General features: G+C 42.1%; 2 protein-coding genes and 1 pseudogene across 2 annotated transcripts; 2 read left to right on the top strand and 1 right to left on the bottom strand.

The window, feature by feature from the left end:
• The first annotated feature begins 950 nt into the window (after window positions 1-950).
• LOC125549734 lies at window positions 951-1,033 on the top strand (annotated as a pseudogene).
• A 12,855-nt stretch (window positions 1,034-13,888) lies between these two features.
• Window positions 13,889-15,222, top strand: LOC125549382 (epidermis-specific secreted glycoprotein EP1-like). The gene has a single exon (XM_048712812.1). It carries the CDS (start codon window positions 14,013-14,015, stop codon window positions 15,003-15,005), a length of 993 nt encoding a protein of 330 aa, XP_048568769.1. The 5' UTR covers window positions 13,889-14,012; the 3' UTR covers window positions 15,006-15,222.
• Window positions 15,223-18,310: 3,088 nt separating this feature from the next.
• LOC125549381 (epidermis-specific secreted glycoprotein EP1-like) lies at window positions 18,311-19,929 on the bottom strand. The gene has a single exon (XM_048712811.1). The coding sequence runs from the start codon at window positions 19,878-19,880 to the stop codon at window positions 18,468-18,470; it is 1,413 nt and encodes a 470-aa protein (XP_048568768.1). The 5' UTR covers window positions 19,881-19,929; the 3' UTR covers window positions 18,311-18,467.
• Window positions 19,930-22,433: the final 2,504 nt, after the last annotated feature.

The raw sequence follows: 22,433 nt of genomic DNA, 5'->3' as shown, positions 1-22,433 counted from the left end.
TAACGCACCAGAAGAAAAAAAAACATACTACAAAAATGCCCAATACCACTATGAGATACATACAAGATTTGATCTGATCATTATCGACTCAAAAGCGAAACGAAAGGAGAGTCGGTGGAGATCGTTGATGCAGATCCCCACATCTGAGATTTTAGAACCTATCATCTGCGAGGATGTTCTACGTCAGACAGCCCTTCAGGAGGCCCTCGGACATTTCCTCAGAGACGGCTTCAGGGAAAGCAACTAGTTAACGAGCGCTCCTTCGGGAGCCTCGCAACGATCAGCACCACTTGGCGCGCTCTCAGCCATTTGCCACGTGTCGCGCTCCCAACGATTTTGTTTTTTTATATTTTTTCGCACGCGTTTTCGGCCTTTTAAATGATTTCTTAGACGTTTTTCCACCGGTCTTCCTTAGCTTTTCCATCAAAAAAATCGAGAAAATTTTTTTTGCGCAAAAAACGCTTTCTCTTTTTTTTCGCGAGAGTCCCGGCCGCGCCTCTCGGAAATGAGAAAAAAGCATTTTCTGTTTTTTTTTCTTTTCGCGAGAGTCACAGTTTTACTTTCGCGAGAGGCATAGTTGTGCTTTAACGAAAGTCATAGCCATGCCTCTCGAAAAAAATACATTTTCTATTTCTTTTTCTTTCGCGAGAGTCATGGTTTTCCTTTCGTGAGAGTCATGGCCATGCCTCCTCGGAAACGAAAAAAAACGTGTTTTCTCTTCTTCTTTTTTCATCCGCGAGAGTCACGGTTTTGCTTCCGCGAGAGGCACGGTTGTGATTTCGTGAGAGGCACGGGCGTGCGTCTTTCGGAAAGGGAAAAAACCCATGCTCCTGGTTCGGTCTTTTCGTCCGGTTTTTTTTCGTGAAAAAAAAAGATTCGTCAAAACCTATCAACATGAGATCTAGTTTTGAAGATATTGACACAAAGAATCCAACGGTGAAAGCGATTCGAGATGAGACGATGAATGATTAATTTTCCAATTGGTTTGATTGGTCAACATGATGGCCTAATTACTGAACGAATCTGATCATCCTTTATGGTTTGATATTAAAAAGAAATGAAATTGTTTTAAGCTTTCGCAGTTTCAAAGATATGGTGGAGTCCTTTGTTCCAGAATGGTACCAAAAATTATTTTAGTGCAGTTGAAAAATAATCAAACAAATTATCGTCCTCTAATCAGTTTAGGGGTCGGCTAAGTGCAGCCTAGAGGAGGATAACCGAATTTATCCTCCCTTACGATTAGATACAGGATCAGTTAGAGTTTTGCTAATGTGGGGACTTTTGGTTGAGCAACAGGTTTATAAAGAGAACCAGGAGTAAAACGGGAAGAAGAATCTACAAGTAATCTTTCTAACTAGCAAGGTCGGAACATGGGCATATTGTTGATCTCAACGCAGAAACAAAGAACGTAAAACAAATCTGGATCAGACTTTCCTGATTCCACGCGGCCTGTAAAGAGTGTGCATACCTTGTTGGGGTGGTCAAAGAGAAATAGAGACCTAGTTTAGAGATCAATCGCAAGTTGTTGTTCTTTCATGGTGAAAAGTAAGTGGCTTTATTTTTTTTTCCGAGAGAAATTTCCACATGGGCGGCACGACGACGCCGCCCTGGTCGCGGCTGCCCATTAGTGGTCGTTGTAGCGAGCAGGCCATTGTACGAGTTTTGAAAATGTAGTCTATATCAAAGTAATGCATTAACTCTGCACTGGTTGTTAAAAAAACTCTGCACTGCTTGTAGAATACTATGGAGAACGGGCCGCCATACCAGTGCGATGAATTTACATTTTTCAAAGTTGATTTTTTAAACATGCAAACATTTTTTTAAAGTGAACACTTTTTAAATGTGAATATGTTTTGAAATTGCAATGTTTTTTTGGAAAAAGCAAAAAAATTTGAAATTTTGAACCATTGTTTCAAGACACTGACATTTTCTAACATTCGCAAATACTTTTTGACTTTGTGAACAAATTTTTAAACTAGAACATTTCTGGAAATTTTGAACAAAATTTTAAAATCTCAAAAAAATAGAAACTCCCAAACATTTTTTCACATGCAAAGAAAAACTGAAAATTGGAGCACTTTTAGAATATTTAATGATTTTATAAAAACATGAAAATTTTGAATTTATGTAAAATTATGACAAATGCAAACATTTTTTGAATTGTTTGAACATTTATTTGTAAAAGTCAACATTTTTTAAAATTCAAATACAATTTAAATTCCATACGAATAATAGAAAAACTGAAAATTTGAAACAGATTCAGAACCGTTCCCAAAACTGGATGGCTTGTACTGTCTAATATGTCAATATTATTGCCCATATTGTGAAGCTTCCAGAATTTCCTGCTACGAGCGTCCAATAGCAATTGCGGTCCTTTACATTGCATTTTGCGTCAAGATGCCCACGTTCCGCAACCGCATCTCATCGATTCTGCCTCTTGCGGAATTAAATCAATGCTTTCACAATAAGTAAATCGGTGCCTCTTGCGTGTTTTTTTCGTTCTCCGAGAGGCACGGTGGTGTCTCTCTCGAAAGCAAATCCGTGCCTCTCGTAGTCTAAAGAAAAACGAGTTCTTTCCTTCTGTGAGTGGCATGGTCGTGTGTATCACATAAGCAAATCCATGCCTCCACGAGAAATTCCTGCCTCTCACGGATGGAAAAAATGTGTTTTTTCTTTTCCGAAAGGCACGACCGTTGCTCTCGTGAAAACGAATCCGTGCCTCCATGAGAAGTAAATGTGTGTCTCTTGTGAAGGAAAAAAGTTTTTTTTTCTCTTTTGCGAGAGACACGGCCGCATAAGCAATTATGCACGTGCCTCCACGAAAAGTAAATTTGTGCCTTACGAAAGGGGGAAAAAAGAACATGCATCAAAAAAATTGGAAAAAGATTTTTGGTCCAAAACCTAAGAAAAACAGAAAGACTTCCGAAAAGCCGAAAAAACAAAAAAATGTATTTAAAAGCCGAGAACGCATGCAAAAAGATAAAAATTAAAACAAAATTCGGAAAGAACGCCCATCGCGCGACACGTGGTGGCGGCTGAGAGTTCACCAAGTGGCGTAGCCCAGCCCAAGTGACCCTTGCGGGGGCATTCGAAGGAGTACTCCTTGATTAGTTGCTCTCCCCGTGCGAAAGGCGGAGAGCGACTAGGTACCGCTCATAGCGACACCTACATGAGCGTCACCTGCAGCACTAGCTAAACGAAACTGGTCCAATTAGTTCCAAGCATCCACAGGAAAAACAAACATGTCTGCACATATGAGTTTTTTTATTCGTTTGATTTTCTAAATATGTTAGTAAAGTTTAAATCATTTGAAATACCTACTTCCCAGAACTTAGAACTACTTTTAACAAAATCTTGGAGTTTAAAAAGATTAACACACTGGAAAAAATTTCTAGAGTAATTTCAGCAATATGTTTATAGCATTCAAAACAATGTGTGACATTTACAAATATTGGCGCATTTCATAAAACCTATACATGACATTTAAGAAAAAGATTTATACAATGAAAACAAATCGTGTAATTCAACAAACCGGATACAGAAAATTGTTACAAGTTCAAAATATATTTTTGATATTTTACTGAAAAGTGTTTGCACACTGTAAAAATTGTTCCGTATCATTCAGAAAATGTTTCGATAGGGATTCCTAAGACTTTTAACATATATCAAAAATAATCAAAATCTTTTTGAAAGAATATTCATCATGTATTTAAAAAATTTATTAAAAAATGTTTTGGATGTATACAAAAAATATAAAATGTATATCAAAAGAATAGACATCAAAATATATGTTTGAAAATAATGTTGAACATATATTTAAAAAAATTAAACGTGTAAAAAATGTTCTTGGTATATATGATCAATGCACAGTGCCTACGAAAAATGTGGACATGTGCTGAGAAAAAAGGAAACATAAGGAGAAAAGATGATCAAAACCGAGAAAAATTATAAAAGAAACCAAATAAAATAAATAAAAATAAAGGAGCAAAAACAAAAAAACTTGAAGAAACCATGCAAAACATGAAAACCCCAATAAAACCCCATAGATTAAATTAGCAAAACCCAAAAAAGGCCACAAAGAAAATTAAAAAAAGACTGTAAAAAGGTGAATACCACACTAATCCAACAAGTACACAACAAAGAAGAATAAGAAAAAATAGACGAACAACAGCGATCGATCGAGGTAGCGCCTTCTGGTTCGCTTGCCATGAAGAGAAGAACTGGTCTGGCCGGATAACGACTCATAGAAAAACCCTTCTGGCGAGACATATGAAATATTTGTATGAGCGATACTTAGCCCTGGTGAAAATGGTGACATTTTGTCTCAACAAATAGGGACTACATATTCCAGTGTCCTATGCGTGGAAGAGAGCAAGCAGGAAACATTATCAAGCCAGGCCTAGTTAGGTTGATGTAGAATTTCTTTTTTGTACCATTTTTTCCGCCTTTCAGATATTTCCCAGTTCTTTTGTTCTTGTTTGTGCACTTTTCATTTATTTTAATTTCATTTTTTGGTTTATATTTATACATTTGCTATCAAGCTTTTTTCCGATGTGTTTTGTATACACAAACCTTTTTAATAATCCAGGACGAACATTTTCACACTAGCCGATAAATAATTTTCCCAATGTGCGATCAACTTTTTGTACAAGCGCAATGAAATTTATTTTAATTTGTGATTACTGATTTTTTAATACACAACTAAAGTTTTAAATACATATAGAAATTTTAAATACTAATTAACATTGGGGAAATAATAAGTTAATCGAGGAAAGTTGTTATTCCTTTAAAAAAATTAAAATCTTGATGTGGCACTAGAGATAATATGAAAAAAGCTTGTATGGCAATCATTTATGCTCTTGTTGCAAAGAATGTGAAACAGTTAGACACTCATTCTTTTAGTTTGGGTGGCTAGAGCTATTTGGTGCATTATTGAAAAAAGTTACTACGGTCAGTTGTTGTCCTACAAACTTGTCGCAATGTATTTCTTGGTTGTTTGCTTTCCTGCATGTTTGGGGATATGGACTACTCGAAACAAAATCACTTTTTAGGGCGTGTGAGGTGAACGCTAGTTGTGATTATCCTTACAGTTTGCTTGTTTTCGTTATACTGGACGGGTTTGTTGAAGGAGGAGAACAATGCAGTGTTCCAGGAGGGAGTTCACCGTTCACGCAATCATGTAGGAAGCGACCATGTTGGCACGCCATACGTCACCTAAGGGTGCTGATCCTGGTGCCTTGTGGATTGTTGATTCATGAGCTTGCCGAACGATGGGTGTATTACCTAGAAGTTGTTTTTCTTTTCAACAAATGGTTAATTTGATTGCCTCAAGATGGAGCATCAAGAAGATACAAACACGATTAGCATACACTAGTTATCAACCCGTGCATTCGCACGGGCTAGTTTATAAAAAAATATTAAGTATATCTTTTTCTTAAATTTGATAAAAAAATATATAATTTCATTTGAGTACATATAACTAATCTCTAGTATATCAGTACCACCACCACTGGTTACCAGCTCGTCAGAATTTTAAGAATATAAAATTTTCATTTACGAATAGTCTAAATTTGAATATACGACCAGAAATGGCAACATATTACAAAAATATTATTGTTCATAAACATGAATTTTTCTATATTGCCGAGATAAAGAATATTACAATATTTTAGACATATTACAAAAAGATAATTGTTTGTAAACGTGCATTTTTCTACATTGCCTAGATAAATATGATTACAATATTTTAGACATATTAGATTGAACACAGCGAAGCATAGAAGAATAAACATGAGATCTCTAGAAATATAAGACCATCTTGAAAATAATTTAACAACCATATGTTCCTATATACCTCGCGCTAAGATTGTGGCTAGTTGGTCTACCAGGCTTGCTATAAGAAAAAGTAGTCAAAATGGCATATAGAGTGTTGACTTCTACCACAAATGCATGCCTACATGTTCCAACCCAACTAAGAACAGCTTCACCACGAAAATGGGCATTTAACTTTTAGTGTACCCAACTATCTATTGAAATACAATGGGGTTTCTTATGCAAAAAAAACGATATGAAATCTCAGCGACCATCTTATATTTTCCACCAAAGCAACCATGCTCTCCATATCTTCGTTCTCGGGATCGGCAACTAATCTAAGTGTTGATTATTGAATTCAGTACAGTTTTATAACACCAAAGAACATGTACTTGGCATCTAGAATTAAGATGAAGATACAACGTAGTGTGTGCTCATGTAGATGAAAACAAAATCCATAAAGATTGATGATGTGGATGTCGTACTGAAAACTTATTTATTAACTCTAGGGGATATAGCACTCATATTTTTTATGCATCGTTCAGACTAAAAGAGACATGGCATTTCCATTTGCTTAGATATTGTGTGTTCTGAAAAGGAAAGAGAAATATATCAACAATAAGCAGTTTACAATTTATCTACAAATTATGTAATGGAACCGGCATGATAAAAACGCCACTGTATCTTTCTTTGAACTTTATTACAACATGTAACACATGGAGCAGTTATCTCCAGAGAAGGGAGCCAGAACTTTTAGTACTTAATAATTAAGAATATGGTAATGGCAACATGGCACATCAGATTCTTGGAACCTATAAACATGAATACCCACACAATATAATTCTATTGAAGTAGTGGCCAGAACTTTGTAGTACTTAATAATTAAGAATACGTTAATGTCAACATGGCACATCAGATTCTTGGAACCTATAAACATTAATACGCCCCCTCGGCACTATGCAAATGTGTACATACATCATGTGAGACACAGTATACACTTGAAGATGATGTATAGCACTTGATGGCTCCTCCTCGCCGCGGCGCACCTTCAAGTATGATCTGGCCCGTCGCGCGCGGGTTGTGCGTAGCAGATTCTGCAGGGGCAACCTATAAAATCTAGAAAATATTATTTGGAAGTGTTGCTATATTAAGTATTTGGAAAATAAAAAGATCATAATATGGTTTTCACATTTATTGTTTAGATCAATAGTAGTTATGGACAATATTGTAAAACATGCTCTAAATAAATCTGAATGTAACTTGCTGTATAACCCTAAGAGTTTATTCTTGATGCTTGATCTGTTGCACGATACAGTGGAGCTGCTAGGAGTGGGCCAGCAATTAGGTCCTCCAGATCATGTAAAATTCATAGGGAAGTTCTTTGTACCTATTTAGGGCTTTACTTTAACCACTGAGCTGGAACATGAAGGATGTAATAGGAGAAAAATATATCAGTATAAGCATCCATAGCACGACACCCGATTCAATCATATAGTGTTATAGCTTTATATATAACTAAGCAAATTTAATCCATACTACATTCATGTCTTGCTAAAAAATAAACTAACCATATATTGAGCAGATACTTTGTTATAAACTTTTGTCTGTATGTTTGAGCAGATACTTCGGTTCCTTTATTAGGGAAAAAACTACCCAGAGTCCAAAAATATGCTTACAATCTATAAGAAATAAGGTCCAGCTTTGCAATATATTTGGTTTTATACAGATTAGGTTAAATGAACTACATGAGACATCATCACATATACCACCAAATTGTTCCCAGATGGCAAATATAGGAGTACATTAAAGCACATGGATTAGTACGTTGATAGATAAATATGTATTAAACCCTCCAAAGAACTGTCACTACACCACACCATGCACTGCATTGATGCATTAGCCAAAATTAAAGCATCACTTAATTTTGGCAGGAGAAAAATAGGTCAGCATGCGTGGCTGATGCAGACAGTTTATGTAATGAACTAAACAAACCTGATCTTGTATCTTATTTCCCACCTAGTTAGAAATTAGTATATCACATAAGCACAAAAATTAAACTAACCGCACCGACAGATTACTCTACTCATAGATTTCTCAATAAATACTCCAGTGATGGATTGCAAGATATATCTTCACTTCATGGGTGCATGTATATGCTAAATATTGTTCCACTAGTAGAAAAAGGGTCTTCTGTCCCGGTTGGTAAGGGTCTTTTGTCCCGGTTTTGTGAACCGGGACTAAAGGGTTGTTACTAATGCCCTGGCCCTTTAGTCCCGGTTCAATCAGGAACCGGGACTAAAGGCCCTCCACGTGGCCGCTGGCTAGAGCTCCACCAGCTCCACCTTTAGTCCCGGTTGTAACATCAACCAGGACTAAAGGTAATTTTTTTTTTAATTTTTTTCTCGATTTTCAAATTTCTGAATTATTTTATAATTTAATCTCTAATCACCCACCCCTCATCACTGCTCAATTTAGCCTCTAATCTCTAATCACCCCTCATCATTCCAAATCATCTAACTTTCCGACCGGTCACCCATCCCTCTCACTACTCCAGCCCGAGCACGCTTAACTTTCGGGTTCTATTCTCCTTCGTTTCCAAGTCTGCACTTGTTGTTTTCCTGACAATAGTAAGATGCCAATCCTATTAGCCCTCAGGAGTTTAGCTTGAGCATGAAGTCACACATTTCACTGTTTGAGTTTGAAACTATTATTGTACAAAACAATAATTATTTAGTAACACTAATATTTCTTGAATAAATAGTTTGACCACAGTTTGACCAGATTTGACCAAAATTCAAAAAAACCGAAACAATTATTTAGTAACACTAATATTTCTTGAATAAATAGTTTGACCATTGTTAGACCACAATTTGACCAGATTTGACAAAAATTCAAAAAAACTAAAATAATTATTTAGTAACACTAATATTCTTGAATAATTATTTAATAACACTAATACTTCTTGAATAAGTAGTTTGACCATAGTTTGACCAGATTTAACGAAAATACAAAAAAAACTGAAATTTGAGCATAACTTTTTTCCTTTTAGAATTTGAGGATTCTAAAAATTTGCAAACAGGCCGTAGGCTATCAAAATTGAAAGCGGATTTTCGTTCTGAACATTTTGATATATTATACGTTTTTTCTGACATCGTATGCAAAAGTTATAGCCGTTTTATATTTTCCCTACATTTTTTGCAAAACATGTCCAAATTTAAGTTTTTTAATTTTCCTAACTAGTAGATGTAGTAATATAACTACCTCTCGAAGGATTTTATTTTTTGAATTTTTTATCATTTTCTTTTGATTTTTTCAAAACAAAAAAGGTGATCGGGGGGGTAGAGTTTGAAAATGGGACCTTTAGTCCCGGTTTGAGACACAAACCGGGACTAAAGGGCATCGCACCCTTTAGTCCCGGTTTGTGTCTCAAACCGGGACTAAAGGCCTAATCTTTAGTCCCGGTTTGAGACACAAACCCGGACTAAAGGGCATCGCACCCTTTAGTCTCGGTTCGTGACTCAAACCGGGACTAAAGGGCTCAGGTGAACCGGGACTAATGCCTTAGCCGCACGAACCGGGACCAATGCTCACATTAGTCCCAGTTCGTGATTGAACCGGGACTAATGTGAATATTGTCCCGTGACCAAAGCCCTGTTTTCTACTAGTGTTCCTTCCAGAAGCTACTCAAGAGCACACCCTTGATCTGTGCTAGACCTATATATTACATTGGATACATATGGGAGAAAGATCATTGACCGTGGACGTGAGGGATTTCTGTAAAGGTGAAATAACCGATTAAGCTACATAATATTACACGATTAGTGTTTACCTAAAGAGCCAGTGTGCATACATATTAGCCTCCTCTAGTTGTTTATATGAACTCTACATGCACAACCGAGTACTTTGATGATACTAATTCACTTAGCAGCATGGTCTTATTTGGTCCTTCGGACATCAAGATTACGCTGCATGAGAACAGGCTGACGACCTCCAGCGTTGATGACACCGAATGGCGATTCATAAATCTGGAAAGAAAAAATCTTTAGGGTGGGAAATGAGAGATCATGGTGTTAAATATTACCGTATTAGAGAAGGAAAACAATACAAATTTCTAGATGTAATTATGTATCATGAAATTTACTTTTTATTGTAACGTGATGCAAATCCTTTTTTCTAACGCATGATGGTTGCATCTCAGCAGATCTACCTAGGCTATTCTACAATTTGAGCCGATATAACTTGGCTATGTAACTTCAGATTCAAATCTAAACCGCCAATAGCAAGAAAAAGAAAAGTTCAAAGGTGTAGAGATAGTCAAATTTACCTGCTATGGGGGACAGAGAATCGCATGTGAAGAGAACCTATCAGTGGGGAAACAATGTGACAGATCGGAGCGATGGAATCCCAAGGATTTGAGATGAGGCAGCGATTAGTGGAGAGCCACGATTGCAGCACCGGATTGAGGTGATCATCAAGACAAATATGTTATGTTGTGTTGGCTTGCGGCGGGGAGACAAGACGAAGGATGATGGAAGTAGATAGATAAAAGCGAGAGGGCGGCAGCAGCGAGTTCAATCCATGGGAGCAGTCTTACGGAGGGAGACATGGGGCGTCGATGTGAGATTGAGGGTGTGCGCAAATCTACCGGCCCAAAGTGATTTACATGCGTCTAGCCCGACACCTTCAACACGGCCGACGGCGGCGCCCAGGCCTACGATGCTGCCGCTCGCCACATCCACGGCAGACAGGCCAAGGTAAACTTCCCCGACACTCGCAGGGCGAACTGCAGAAGCAGAGCCGCGCCAACACCGCAACGTCCCCGTGCGCCTGCGAAGACGGCAACGTACTCTGCCGGTGCCTTATGCGGCAGCGCAGGCACGGGTGGAACAGCAGGCCGTGATGTCCAAGCGGCCTGAACCGATGGCCTATTTGAACATGGATGCATTCCTTGTTCTATGACGTGGTGTTTCTCAAAAAAAAGTTATATGACGTGTGTTAACATGAATACTTATATTCATTTAAAAAAAACCATGGATGCTTATTGGAAAAGGAGTCTTTCTTTAATCTTGATCGTTATAACTTGTACCCACGTGATGGATGGCTAGTGTTATTTTTTCTCTATAACGTGATTTTTTTTCAAAGTTCTATAACGTGATTTTCATATGTGTAGACTGCGTCATGTTTTTTTAGCCCGTGGGGCTATAGATACATAGAGAGATGGGAGTTTTAAAACGTGATTTCTATATGTGTAGACTACGTCATGTTCTTTTAGCCCGTTGCAAGATAGAAAAGATAGGAATTTTTTTCACCTCAAAGAGAAAAAAGATAGGAGTTTTTTCTCTCTAGGATTTTATAGGTTGATCTACACCGTTATAATTTGATCCCACCAGATTAACTGTTCCTAATTACTAATTAACGTGGTAATTTCTTGGAAGTCTGTAATTAGTATAGGTATAGGTATAGATATAGATATAGATATAGATAGATCTGGCCTCTACATAGTTCAGATGCACACAACCAACAGAAAAACACAAACAAAAAGACGTCAGCAAATAGCAAATTCATCTAAGACCAAAGCTATGCGTAGGCGAGGGGAAAAACCCACAAAACGATCAGATACGCGATTAGCATACTATGACAATGACCATATCCGTACCAGTCATCTCATGACACCACATGGAGGACAAAATTCTGTTGTTGGTTGTTGGTGTTTGCAAAGTGTGTGGTGCCTTGTTGGGCCTTTTGCATGTAATGCTGACTACTTCCTCTGTCCTATAATGTAAGACATTTTTTTACAGATTCTAGCTTGATGACGATGTTTCAATGTTATCACCTTTTTGTTCGGTGATAAGTGCTTCGATGGTGATCACATGTAGCAGCTTCCTGATAATGCTCCAACTCGCTCTTTTTTTTTCTCATTTTCTCCCTACTTCTGGTTCGTGTTTAGTTGTAAAATGGAAACTGGTGTATTCTTGTTGAGCAATTAATTGAAAGGGGATGCCAATTTAAAAACAGTAGTTAACATTTTAAAATAAATAACCAATATGTTTCAAATACATGAAAAATATGCAATAAATATTTTTTTCCAAATACATACCGGTCTCATTAACGGTATGCAAATATGCATAAATAACCAATATGTTTCAATATTTTTTTCAATCCATGGGAGCAGTCGTACGGAGGGAGACTTGGGACGTCGATGTGAGATTGAGGGTGTGCGCTAATCTACCGGCCCAAAGTGATTTACATGCGTCTAGCCCGACACCTTCAACACGGCCGACGGCGGCGCCCAGGCCTACGATGCTGCCGCTCGCCACATCCACGGCAGACAGGCCAAGGTAAACTTCCCCGACACTCGCAGGGTGAACTGCAGAAGCAGAGCCGCGCCAACACCGCAACGTCCCCGTGCGCCTGCGAAGACGGCGACGTACTCTACCGGTGCCTTATGCGGCAGCGCAGGCACGGGTGGAACAGCAGGCCGTGATGTCCAAGCGGCCTGAACCGATGGCCTATTTGAACATGGATGCATTCCTTGTTCTATGACATGGTGTTTCTCAAAAAAAAAATATATAACGTGTGTTAACATGAATACTTATATTCGTTTAAAAAAACCATGGATGCTTATTGGAGAAGGAGTCTTTCTTTAATCTTGATCGTTATAACTTGTACCCACGTGATGGATGGCTAGTGTTATTTTTTCTCTATAACGTGATTTCCATATGTGTAGACTGCGTCATGTTTTTTTAGCCCGTGGGGCTATAGATACATAGAGAGATGGGAGTTTTGAAACATGATTTCTATATGTGTAGACTACGTCATGTTCTTTTAGCCCGTTGCAAGATAGAAAAGATAGGATTTTTTTTCACCTCAAAGAGAAAAAAGATAGGAGTTTTTTCTCTCTAGGATTTTAGAGGTTGATCTACACCGTTATAATTTGATCCCACCAGATTAACGGTTCCTAATTACTGATTAACGTGGTAATTTCTTGGAAGTCTGTAATTAGTATAGGTATAGGTATAGGTATAGTTATAGATATAGATAGATCTGACCTCTACATAGCTCAGATGCACACAACCAACAGAAAAACACACACAAAAAGACGTCAGCAAATAGCAAATTCATATAAGACCAAAGCTATGCGTAGGCGAGGGAAAAAACTCACAAAACGATCAGATACGCGATTAGCATACTATGACAATGACCATATCCGTACCAGTCATCTCATGACACCACATGGAGGACAAAATTCTGTTGTTGGTTGTTGGTGTTTGCAAAGTGTGTGGTGCCTTGTTGGGCCTTTTGCATGTAGAGCTGACTACTTTCTCCGTCCCATAATGTAAGACATTTTTTTACAGATTCTAGCTTGATGACGATGTTTCAATGTTATCACCTTTTTGTTCGGTGATAAGTGCTTCGATGGCGATCACATGTAGCAGCTTCCTGATAATGCTCCAACTCGCTCTTTTTTTCTCATTTTCTCCCTACTTTTGGTTCGTGTTTAGTTGTAAAATGGAAACTGGTGTATTCTTGTTGAGCAATTAATTGAAAGGGGATGCCAATTTAAAAACAGTAGTTAACATTTTAAAATAAATAACCAATATGTTTCAAATACATGAAAAATATGCAACAAATACTTTTTCCAAATACGTACCGATCATTTTCCCAAATTCGTGATGAAAGTTTTTCATACACACGAACATGAACAGTTTTATATTTTCTGTATTTTTTTGATGTTTTTCTAAATTGAACTTAACAATTTTTCAATCTGTGAAATAAAAATTCGGCTGCTGGTATGGAGCGCATTCGTAGGAGCACGCGAGAGGTTGGACGTAGGCGCTGTGCTCCGTGCTTGCCTAGAAGAATATGGCCCGACCAATATACTACAGTACTAGCAAGGAAACGAGCTCGAAATTTTGTTCACTAGTAGTACATAGTAGGAACCAGACCACACGTACCGCGGCGGGCACAGAGCTGGCCACCGGCAACGCGTTGACGCGCAGACGAGTCGTGAACCGACGGCGGTGGCGGCGCCATCCCGCAACGACTTCCATGCCGGGCTGGATACCACGTAAGATCATTCTTTTCCCATCCAATGTGCGTGCCAATTCTGCACCACACACCAATCGCTTGCATAAAAGCACGCTCCGTCGATCCAGTCCCATACCACATCACGATATTCACAATCCACCAAGTCACAGCCCATGATCATGGTGCACCGTGCTACGATCATCGCGCTCGTTGCGCTGATCTGCTGCCTCCTGGCCGGCGGCGGGGCGCGCGCGCAGCCGTTCGACTACCCGGCGGCGGGGCTCTCCACGACCTGGGCCAACACGGAGGCCGCCCTGCCGCACCACGTCGTCTACACCGACGGCTCCGTGGCGCGCGCCGCCCTGCTGCGTCTCAACCCGGCCGGCCTCGGCCCCTCCTACGCCTTCGGCTTCTTCTGCACCGCCAGTCAACCACGCGGCAACGGCCCCGCGGCCCCGTGCACGGAGTTCCTTCTCGGCGTCGCCGTCGTGTACTGCAACAGCGGCGCGGGCATGACGTTCGTCACGGCCGGCGTCCCGCAGGTCGTCTGGTCGGCCAACCGCGGCAGCCCCGTCCGGGAGGGCGCCGCGGCCGAGCTCACGCCGGAGGGCGACCTCGTGCTCAGGTCCAGTAACGGCGCGGTCGTGTGGTCGGCCGGCACCAAGGGCCGGTCCGTCGCCGGGGCGCGCATCGGCAGCGACGGCAACCTGGTGCTGTTCGACGGGCGCAACGCCACGGTGTGGCAGTCGTTCGACCACCCCACGAACGCGCTCCTCGTCGGGCAGTCGCTGAAGCACGGGGCGCGGCTCACCGCCAACGCGTCGACCGCGGACTGGCGCGATGGCAGGCTCTACCTCGCCGTCGACGACGATGGACTGAATGCCTACGTCAACGCCACGCCGCCGCAGCGCTACTACCACCTCGGCCTCAGCGAGACCGCACCCGGCGCCTACGCGACGTACACCAACGGCAGTCTCACGGTTTCCGCTCGTCCTGGTGCGCCACCGCTGGCCGCCATCCAGCTGCCCACCGTCGGGGCAGGCACGGTGCAGTACATGCGGCTGGAGCACGACGGCCACCTCCGGATCTACGAGTGGCGCTCGGGCTGGGCGCCGGTGTACGACGTGCTCAAGTTCTGCGACATGTATGTACAAATTCCATTATAGAAAAAAATGGACATAAATCTTGTCTCCATTCTCTCTGTATTGATCACCTCATGCCAGATGGATGGTGACTTAGCTTGTGCCGAACCCAATAATGTCTATAATCCTAGAAACACCTCTAAAACTATGTTGGTTTCTGCCTTGGCTTAATAAAGTTGGGGCCGAGGAAACCCCTATGTTTAAAAAAAAACACCTCTAAAACTATGACGTTATACTATTGTATCTGGTACTAGTGCACACATACAGAATCAACAATAAAAATAACTATCCACTTTAGCTATATATAAGTCGTCTGAATTTTAAATTTAGATCAATCAATTTTCTAACCGTTGATTCTTTTGTCAAGATTTGTGTTGTTTTCTTTCTTTGGTTGCTAAGGTTGATTTTTGACTTGTCCCTATTTGGGGTAAGTCAAACTTTTCTTATGCTGCATTTTTTATTTGCCCCTGTTTGGGGTAAGTCAATATTTTCTTAGAGCATCACCAACAGGCCCCCAAAAAATGCCTTACGCGCTAAAACTTTAGCGCACGCGTGTGCACGCGGGCTGCTACAGGTGGGGCCGCTAGATTGGGCGTTGTATTTTTGTGCATTTGGAAAACCTCGTCGTTAGTCCCGTGCGCAAAAAGACAATTTTGACGCCATAAAAGAATTGTACCGCGTTGAGGTGAAGTGCGCCTGTTGAAGATGCTCTTAGGTTGAATTTTTAACTTGCCCCTATTTGGGTAAGTCAATTTTTCGATTGGGCTTGAAGCCCGTTATACCTTGTCTGTTGTTTTTCTATGGCTTTTTTCTTTTGCTTTTATTTTTTATATCGTTTATTTCCATATGGGTATTTTTTTGCATTTGGATGAGTGAAAATGTATGCATGCAATTATTGTACAATATGAGTGTCAATTACACTAGAGTGTGAAAAGTGCACTATTGTACGATTATTCTTTCCATATTTGAAAGTCCAATTTCAATGTCAAGCTGAGAGCAAGTATTTTTATCTCGTTCTCTTTCTTCTTAAAGGGTAATACCAATGCCACTATTTCATTGTTTCTTAGAAAAATCCATTGTTTTGATTAGTTTTAGTTTTTATTTCTTTTCCTTTTTTTCTTAATGAGTAATCACAGTGCCACTAATTCATTCTTCCTTAGAAAAAACTATTATTTTTATTTAGTTCTAGTTTTATTTCATTTTCTTTCTTCATTAAGGGTAACATCAATTCCACTAATGCGTTCCTTCTTACGAAACAGCTTAGCTCCACTAATTTATTTTGTTCAAGTTTTATTTTAATTATTTTCATTTTCTTTCTTTCGGAAGGGTATTAAATTGCAACTAACTCATTCGTTCTTAGAAAATTTATTTTTTATTTTATTTTATTTCTTCTTTAAGGGTATAATACAAATAACATTAATTCATTCCTTCTTAGAAAACTTTTTTAAGGAAAATCCAGATAGCATGCTTATTTTTGCATATTATGGAAAAAGCAATTTATGTATAAAGTGTGTGCGAAATTTTGTCATTACTTGTTTTATTTGTTTAATTTTATTTCTCCTTAAAGGGTAATACTAATGACACTAATTCATTCTTCCTTAGAAAACTTACTTGGCTTCTTCTTTTTTCATTTTATTCTTTAAGGGTAATTCCAATTACACCAATTTATTCTTTCTCATAAAACTTCATTTTTGTGAGAAAAAAATCATTGTTATATGTCTGTTCTTGTGTATTGTAAAAAACAGAATTTCAGTGTAATTGCATGGAAATATTATTATTATTATTATTATTATTATTATTATTATTATTATTATCATTTTTCTTCTTAACGAATAATACCAATGGCTCTAATTCATTATTTCGTATATTTTATTCTTATTTTATTTTACTTAGTTCGTATTTAAGTGTTATACCTTTGTTACTAATAGATTTTCTTGTTGGAAACTTCTCTTTTTATGAAATTTCACAACTATATGCTTATTATTGCATATCACAATAAGATGCAATTTATGTGTAAATTGCGTAAAAAAAATTGCGCTATTTGTTTCAATATTTTTTTTCTTTTATCTCTTATTTAAATGAAAATTCATGAATCCTTACAAAATATCATTATTTTGATTATGTTTAGTTTTTATTTTATTTTTTCTTCTTTAAATGTAATACGAATGTCACTACCTTAGGAAAGTTTTTTATACGAAAATTCCACTATTACATGTTTATGCCTGCATTTTATAAAAGAGCAATTTTTGTGTAAATTATGTCAAAACTTTGCCATTATGTTTTATTTATTATCATCTTGAAGGGCAATCGATGCCACTAATTCATTCTTTCTCTTAAAACTACATTACTTTTATTTTGTTTCAACTTTCATTTCATTTTATTTCTTCTTAAAATGTAATACAAATGCCACTTATTCATTCCTTCTTAGAAACTTCATTATTTTGATCCCCACCCCCTGTTTTTATATCATTTTGTTTGTTCTTTAAGGGAACTTTTAAACTTGGTAGAACTTTGGATGGAAGGGAGGGGCTCTAGACCAGGCCTGGGATTTGCATATCAGACTTGTCAAGGCCGGCCCGAAATTTGGGCTGGTGTGGGAATGATCAGGTTTAACACAAGTTACCTTAATTGCTGGAAAAAAACATTGCTACCTTAACTTGGTATTTCCAAATTCAAATTGTCGTGTAATATGAAAAAATGTTCAAACACAAAAAAGGTGTCAGTTGTGTATGTTGGGAAAATGTTCTGTATATATGTGTAAAATATTTTTAGAAGTGAGAAAATATTCATGTATTGAAAAATAATGTTGGCGTATTCAAAAGGCTATGTTCACATATGAAAAGAAAAGACAATAAATAAACAGAGAAAAAAGTGATGGAAAATAAAGAAACAAAAATGTAATAAAAAGGAATGGAAAAAATCAATACTTTTTCTTCATTGTATTCATTTCCATGGCCAGTTATGTTTCTTTTTTAGTTCCAATGTGAGCGTGGTTCTATGAAGCTCCGTTTCTATATGCATAGGAGCCACAGAGAAATGTCATGGTTAATTGCTAAATGAAGATATTTTTTTATTGTTGATTCTGTATGGGGTGTGGCTAGGTCTCAGTCGACTGAGATTTAACCAAGTCTCAATCATGTGATATAACATGTAAAAAAAGAAAAAAAACTGAAAAGAAAATTTTGCACGGATCTCAATGTAAGACCTCACGGATATAGCATCGACTGAGGCTTAACAAAGTCTCAGTCGACCGAAACTTAGCAAGACTGTAGAGATTATTTCGCTTTGGCACAAGCTAATCACACGTGAAGTCGCCATGCATTTGTCATGAGGTACTCAATGTAGAGAGAATGGAGAGATGATTCATGCCGTTTTTTTCAATATTGGAATTTGTACATATATATGTCCCAGAACTTTATTCGTGTCATATTTTCAAGGACAATGCCATATGCTACTGTATTATGTGCGTATAGTGTTCAGGAGTCATCAGTTCCTGGCAGGCTTGACCTGCACCTTGATATGCATGGTGGAGTTGTAGTGCACCACGTCCGGCTGCACCGTCTGCATCGAGAACACCTCCGACTGCAGGTAGCATGACCCGTCGCCGGCGTCCGGGCCGTAGTAGAACTGCGCCGCCGCGCAGGCGCAGTCGTCCAGGCACGCCTTCTTGCACGCCTCCTCGCTTACCCTCTCCACGGCGCGCATGCTCGTGCCGTGGTCGTTGAAGTAGGCCGTGCCCGGCAGCGACACCAGCCGGTGCTGCGTGCGTGGCCGCCGCGACGGGCGGCACGACGTTGGAGGCGGCGTGGTCGGGACGCAGCCGCGGTTGGGCCTCCGGAAGTCCACCGGCCGGAAGTTGGCCGCGTCGGGGCAGCTGCACTGCGTGTCGGCCGTGCACACGCCGTACGCGCCGCACGCTGTCGGGAATGCGCAGCCGCCATCCGGGAAGAGGCGCAGCACGTCGAACACCGGCGCCCAGCCCGAGCGCCACTCGTAGATCCGGAGGTGGCCGTCGTGCTCCAGCCGCATGTACTGCACCGTGCCGGCGCCGACGGTGGGCAGCTCCATGGCTGCCAGAGGCGGGGCTCCGGGCCGGGCGGACACCGTGAGGCTGCCATTGGTGTACGTTGCGTAGGCGCCGGGTGAGGTCTCGCTGAGGCCGAGCTGGTAGTAGCGCTGAGGCGGCGCGGCGTTGACGTAGGCGCTCAGGCCGTCATCGCCGACGGCGAGGTAGAGCCGGCCATCGCGCCAGTCCGCGGCCGACACGTTGGCGGTGAGCCGAGCGCCGTGCTTCAGCGACTGCCCGACGAGGAGCGCGTTCGTGGGGTGGTCGAACGACTGCCACACCGTGGCGTTGCGCCCGTCGAACAGCACCAGGTTGCCGTCGCTGCCGATGCGCGCCCCGGCGACGGACCGGCCCTTGGTGCCGGCAGACCAGACGACCGCGCCGTTACTGGACCTGAGCACGAGGTCGCCCTCCGGCGTGAGCTCCGTGGTGGCGCCCTCCCGGACGGGGCTGCCGCGGTTTGCCGACCAGACGACCTGCGGGACGCCGGCCGTGACGTAAGTCATGCCCGCGCCGCTGTTGCAGTACACGACGGCGACGCCGAGCAGGAACTCCGTGCACGGGGCCGCGGCGCCGTCGCCACGGGGGCGGCTGGCGGTGCAGAAGAAGCCGAAGGCGTAGGAGGGGCCGAGGCCCGCCGGGTTGAGCCGCAGCAGGGCCGCGCGCGCCACGGAGCCGTCGGTGTAGACGACGTGGTGCGGCAGGGCGGCGTCCGTGTTGGCCCAGGTCGTGGCCAGCCTCGCCGCCGGGTAGTCGAACGGCTGCGCGCGCGCTCCGCCGGCTTCCACGAGGCAGCAGATCAGCGCGATGATCGTAGCACGGTGCATCATCATGGGCTGTGTCTTACCGATTTGTGAATATTGTGATGTGGTATGGGAGCACTGTGGTGCAAGAACGTTCGACGGAGCGTGCTTTTATACAAGCGATTGGTGTGTGGTGCAGAATTGGCACGCACATTGGATGGGAAAGACGAAAGAATAATGGTGGCGTCCAGCCCGGCGTGGAAGTCGTCGCGGGATGGCGCCGCCGCCGCCGCCACTGCCGTCGGTTCACGACTCTTCTGCGCGTCGTCAACGCGTTGCCGGTGGCCAGCTCCGTGCCCGCCGTACGTATGTACTCATGTGCATATCTGGTACCCCCTCCAGTCTTATTTACATCTAGATACATTCTCTTTTATTCATTTTAATGATAAGTATTTTCGGATGAAGGGAGTACGTGATTTTGTTAGTAGTAATACTAATTTCCGCACTCGTTCCTTGGTTGTATATGGAAATGGCTAGAAATCAGTCAGCTGACTTTTTCATTTGTGGTCAGTCGATTTATTAGCCATTGGATGCAAAAGCAAAGGCCTACAGTGCTTCTTTAACCTCCATCTCTTTGAGCCGCCAGCCACCGCCGGCCGAACCGTCGGCCAACCGCCGCCCGCGCCGCCTCTTCTCCCCGCCCTCCCCGAAACCACTCCCCACCGTCGGTCCTCCGCCGCCCCAGCCATCCCTCTAGGCCTCCCATGTCGAGCTTTTTCTCCGGCGAATCCCCACGCCACCGCGCCCCACCACCGCCGGCGACCACCACCCCCACCCTGGGTAGCCTCTCCGGCAAGCACCCCCTCCTCGCTGCGCGGCTGGTTCTTTCTTCCCTCCGGCGAAGTCGATGAACTGATCAAGGGAGTCTGCTGGCTAGGGCTCTTCTGTGTGCATACAACGAAGCCGTTTAGTCACACTGACCTCTTGTGACAGATGAGGAACGCGTGGGCATCAGCACAAGGTGTGAATTTCAATATTAAAGGCCCAAAGCTTTTCCTGGTGCAGTGTCATTGTCTTGGTGATTGGAAGAGGATCATGGGGGGTGGTCCATGGATCTTCCGCAATTCTGCACCTGTTATCATACAAGAGTATGATGGTTTTACTGATGTGTCTGAGTACAAGTTGAACAAGATACCGCTTTGGGCAAGGGTGAAGGGGCTGCCGGATGATTTAACAACGAAGAAGAAGCTGGCAGAGAAGGTGGCAGCAAAGGTGGGTGAGCCACCGTTCATCGTCATTGTCAATGAAGGAAAAAAATTAATCCGGCAAGCACCTTGAGGGTCAGAGTCTATGTGGATGTTAATAAACCTCTGGTCTGGTTTGTGCCAATAACACTCAAGGGGAGCAAAAGGTATCCGGTGTTTTATGACAAGTTGCCTGATTTTTGTTACTTTTGTGGCCTGATGGGGCACATAGTGGAGGAGTGTGGTGATGGCATACATGATCCTGGATCGTGTGAATGGGGGGGAGTGTCTTCTGTGGAGTAACGAGACGTCCAGGTTTGCAGATGTTGGGAGGGGAAGCATGGAAGGAGGAGGTAGAGGTAGTAGAACAGGTGGAAGAGGTACTAGGGGGAGGCAAGGAAGAGGAGGTCCGGTCGGAGGGAAAGATGGGGTAGCTGGTGGCACAAAATGGAGCTGACTCAGATTTCATACCCGATGGTCAGTACCTGCTGGAAACCAACAGAACTGCTCGTAAACGGCTTGTGTCAGTGGATAGCACTGACAACGTTCGTGGGCAAGCTTTACCAAATTTGGCGAGGAAAGTGGCTGGCACAGTTTTGTTTTTGGAGAATGGGGCGGTGAACAATAGTTCAGGGGCGGCAGTATCTACCCCAGAGAAAGATCTGGTGGTGAAGAGGAGAAGGCGGGAGGGAGAGACTATGGTTGAAGACTTGGATGTGACAACTCAAGCGGCCTCCATTGAGGAGGACCGCCGAGCCCAATGAGGACCCTTTGCTGAAACTGCCGCGGAATTGGCAATCCCGCGACGGTTCGTGAGCTCCGCGATCTCGTGGAGGCGTGTGCGCCGATGGTACTCTGTATTGTTGAAACACAAATTGCAAAGTACCGGGTGGAAGGCTTGGATGGTAGTTTAGGGTTTACTGGTAGTTTTGGTGTTGCGAGTAGCGGACGTAGTGGAGGTTTATGCATGTACTAGAAGGATGATGTTGATCTTGAAATAAAGAGCTTTTCTCAGTATCATATAGATTCAGTTGTGAAAGAACCGGGTAAAGATATGTGGCACCTATCATGCTTCTACGGTGTAGCGAACAAAATACTGGCATCTTCCTCCTCGGCACTCCGGTGCAGGTGGCCACAACTGCTCCACGCCATTCTTCGAAGAACGATGCCATGCTCGGCTGCATGCATCCAGCGCCTGCCCATTTGGACTCAGGAGGTGTCGAGGTTGTCGGTGTGGCCATAATACCTTGCGTGCGTGGAAAGACAAGGTGAGCATGCATTGAGTTAGAAGAGACTGGAAGATGATCCGGGTGAGGTAGGTATCATATTATAGGGGCTAGGTATGTATTTTATGTTTGTTATAAGATTTTCAGTATTGGTCTTGTTTGATAGGTATAGT

Source organism: Triticum urartu, chromosome 3 (genome assembly GCF_003073215.2).
Source record: "Triticum urartu cultivar G1812 chromosome 3, Tu2.1, whole genome shotgun sequence".
In the NCBI taxonomy this organism is placed as follows: Eukaryota; Viridiplantae; Streptophyta; class Magnoliopsida; order Poales; family Poaceae; genus Triticum; species Triticum urartu.
Note: the sequence above shows the minus strand (reverse complement) of the source record. Positions and strands in the feature narration are given on the sequence as shown.

What these genes read in the sequence shown, in the direction of transcription:
- LOC125549382 (XM_048712812.1), top strand. Translation starts at nt 14,013, where the DNA reads ATGATCATGGTGCACCGTGCTACGATCATCGCGCTCGTTGCGCTGATC.
- LOC125549381 (XM_048712811.1), bottom strand. Translation starts at nt 19,880, where the DNA reads ATGATGATGCACCGTGCTACGATCATCGCGCTGATCTGCTGCCTCGTG.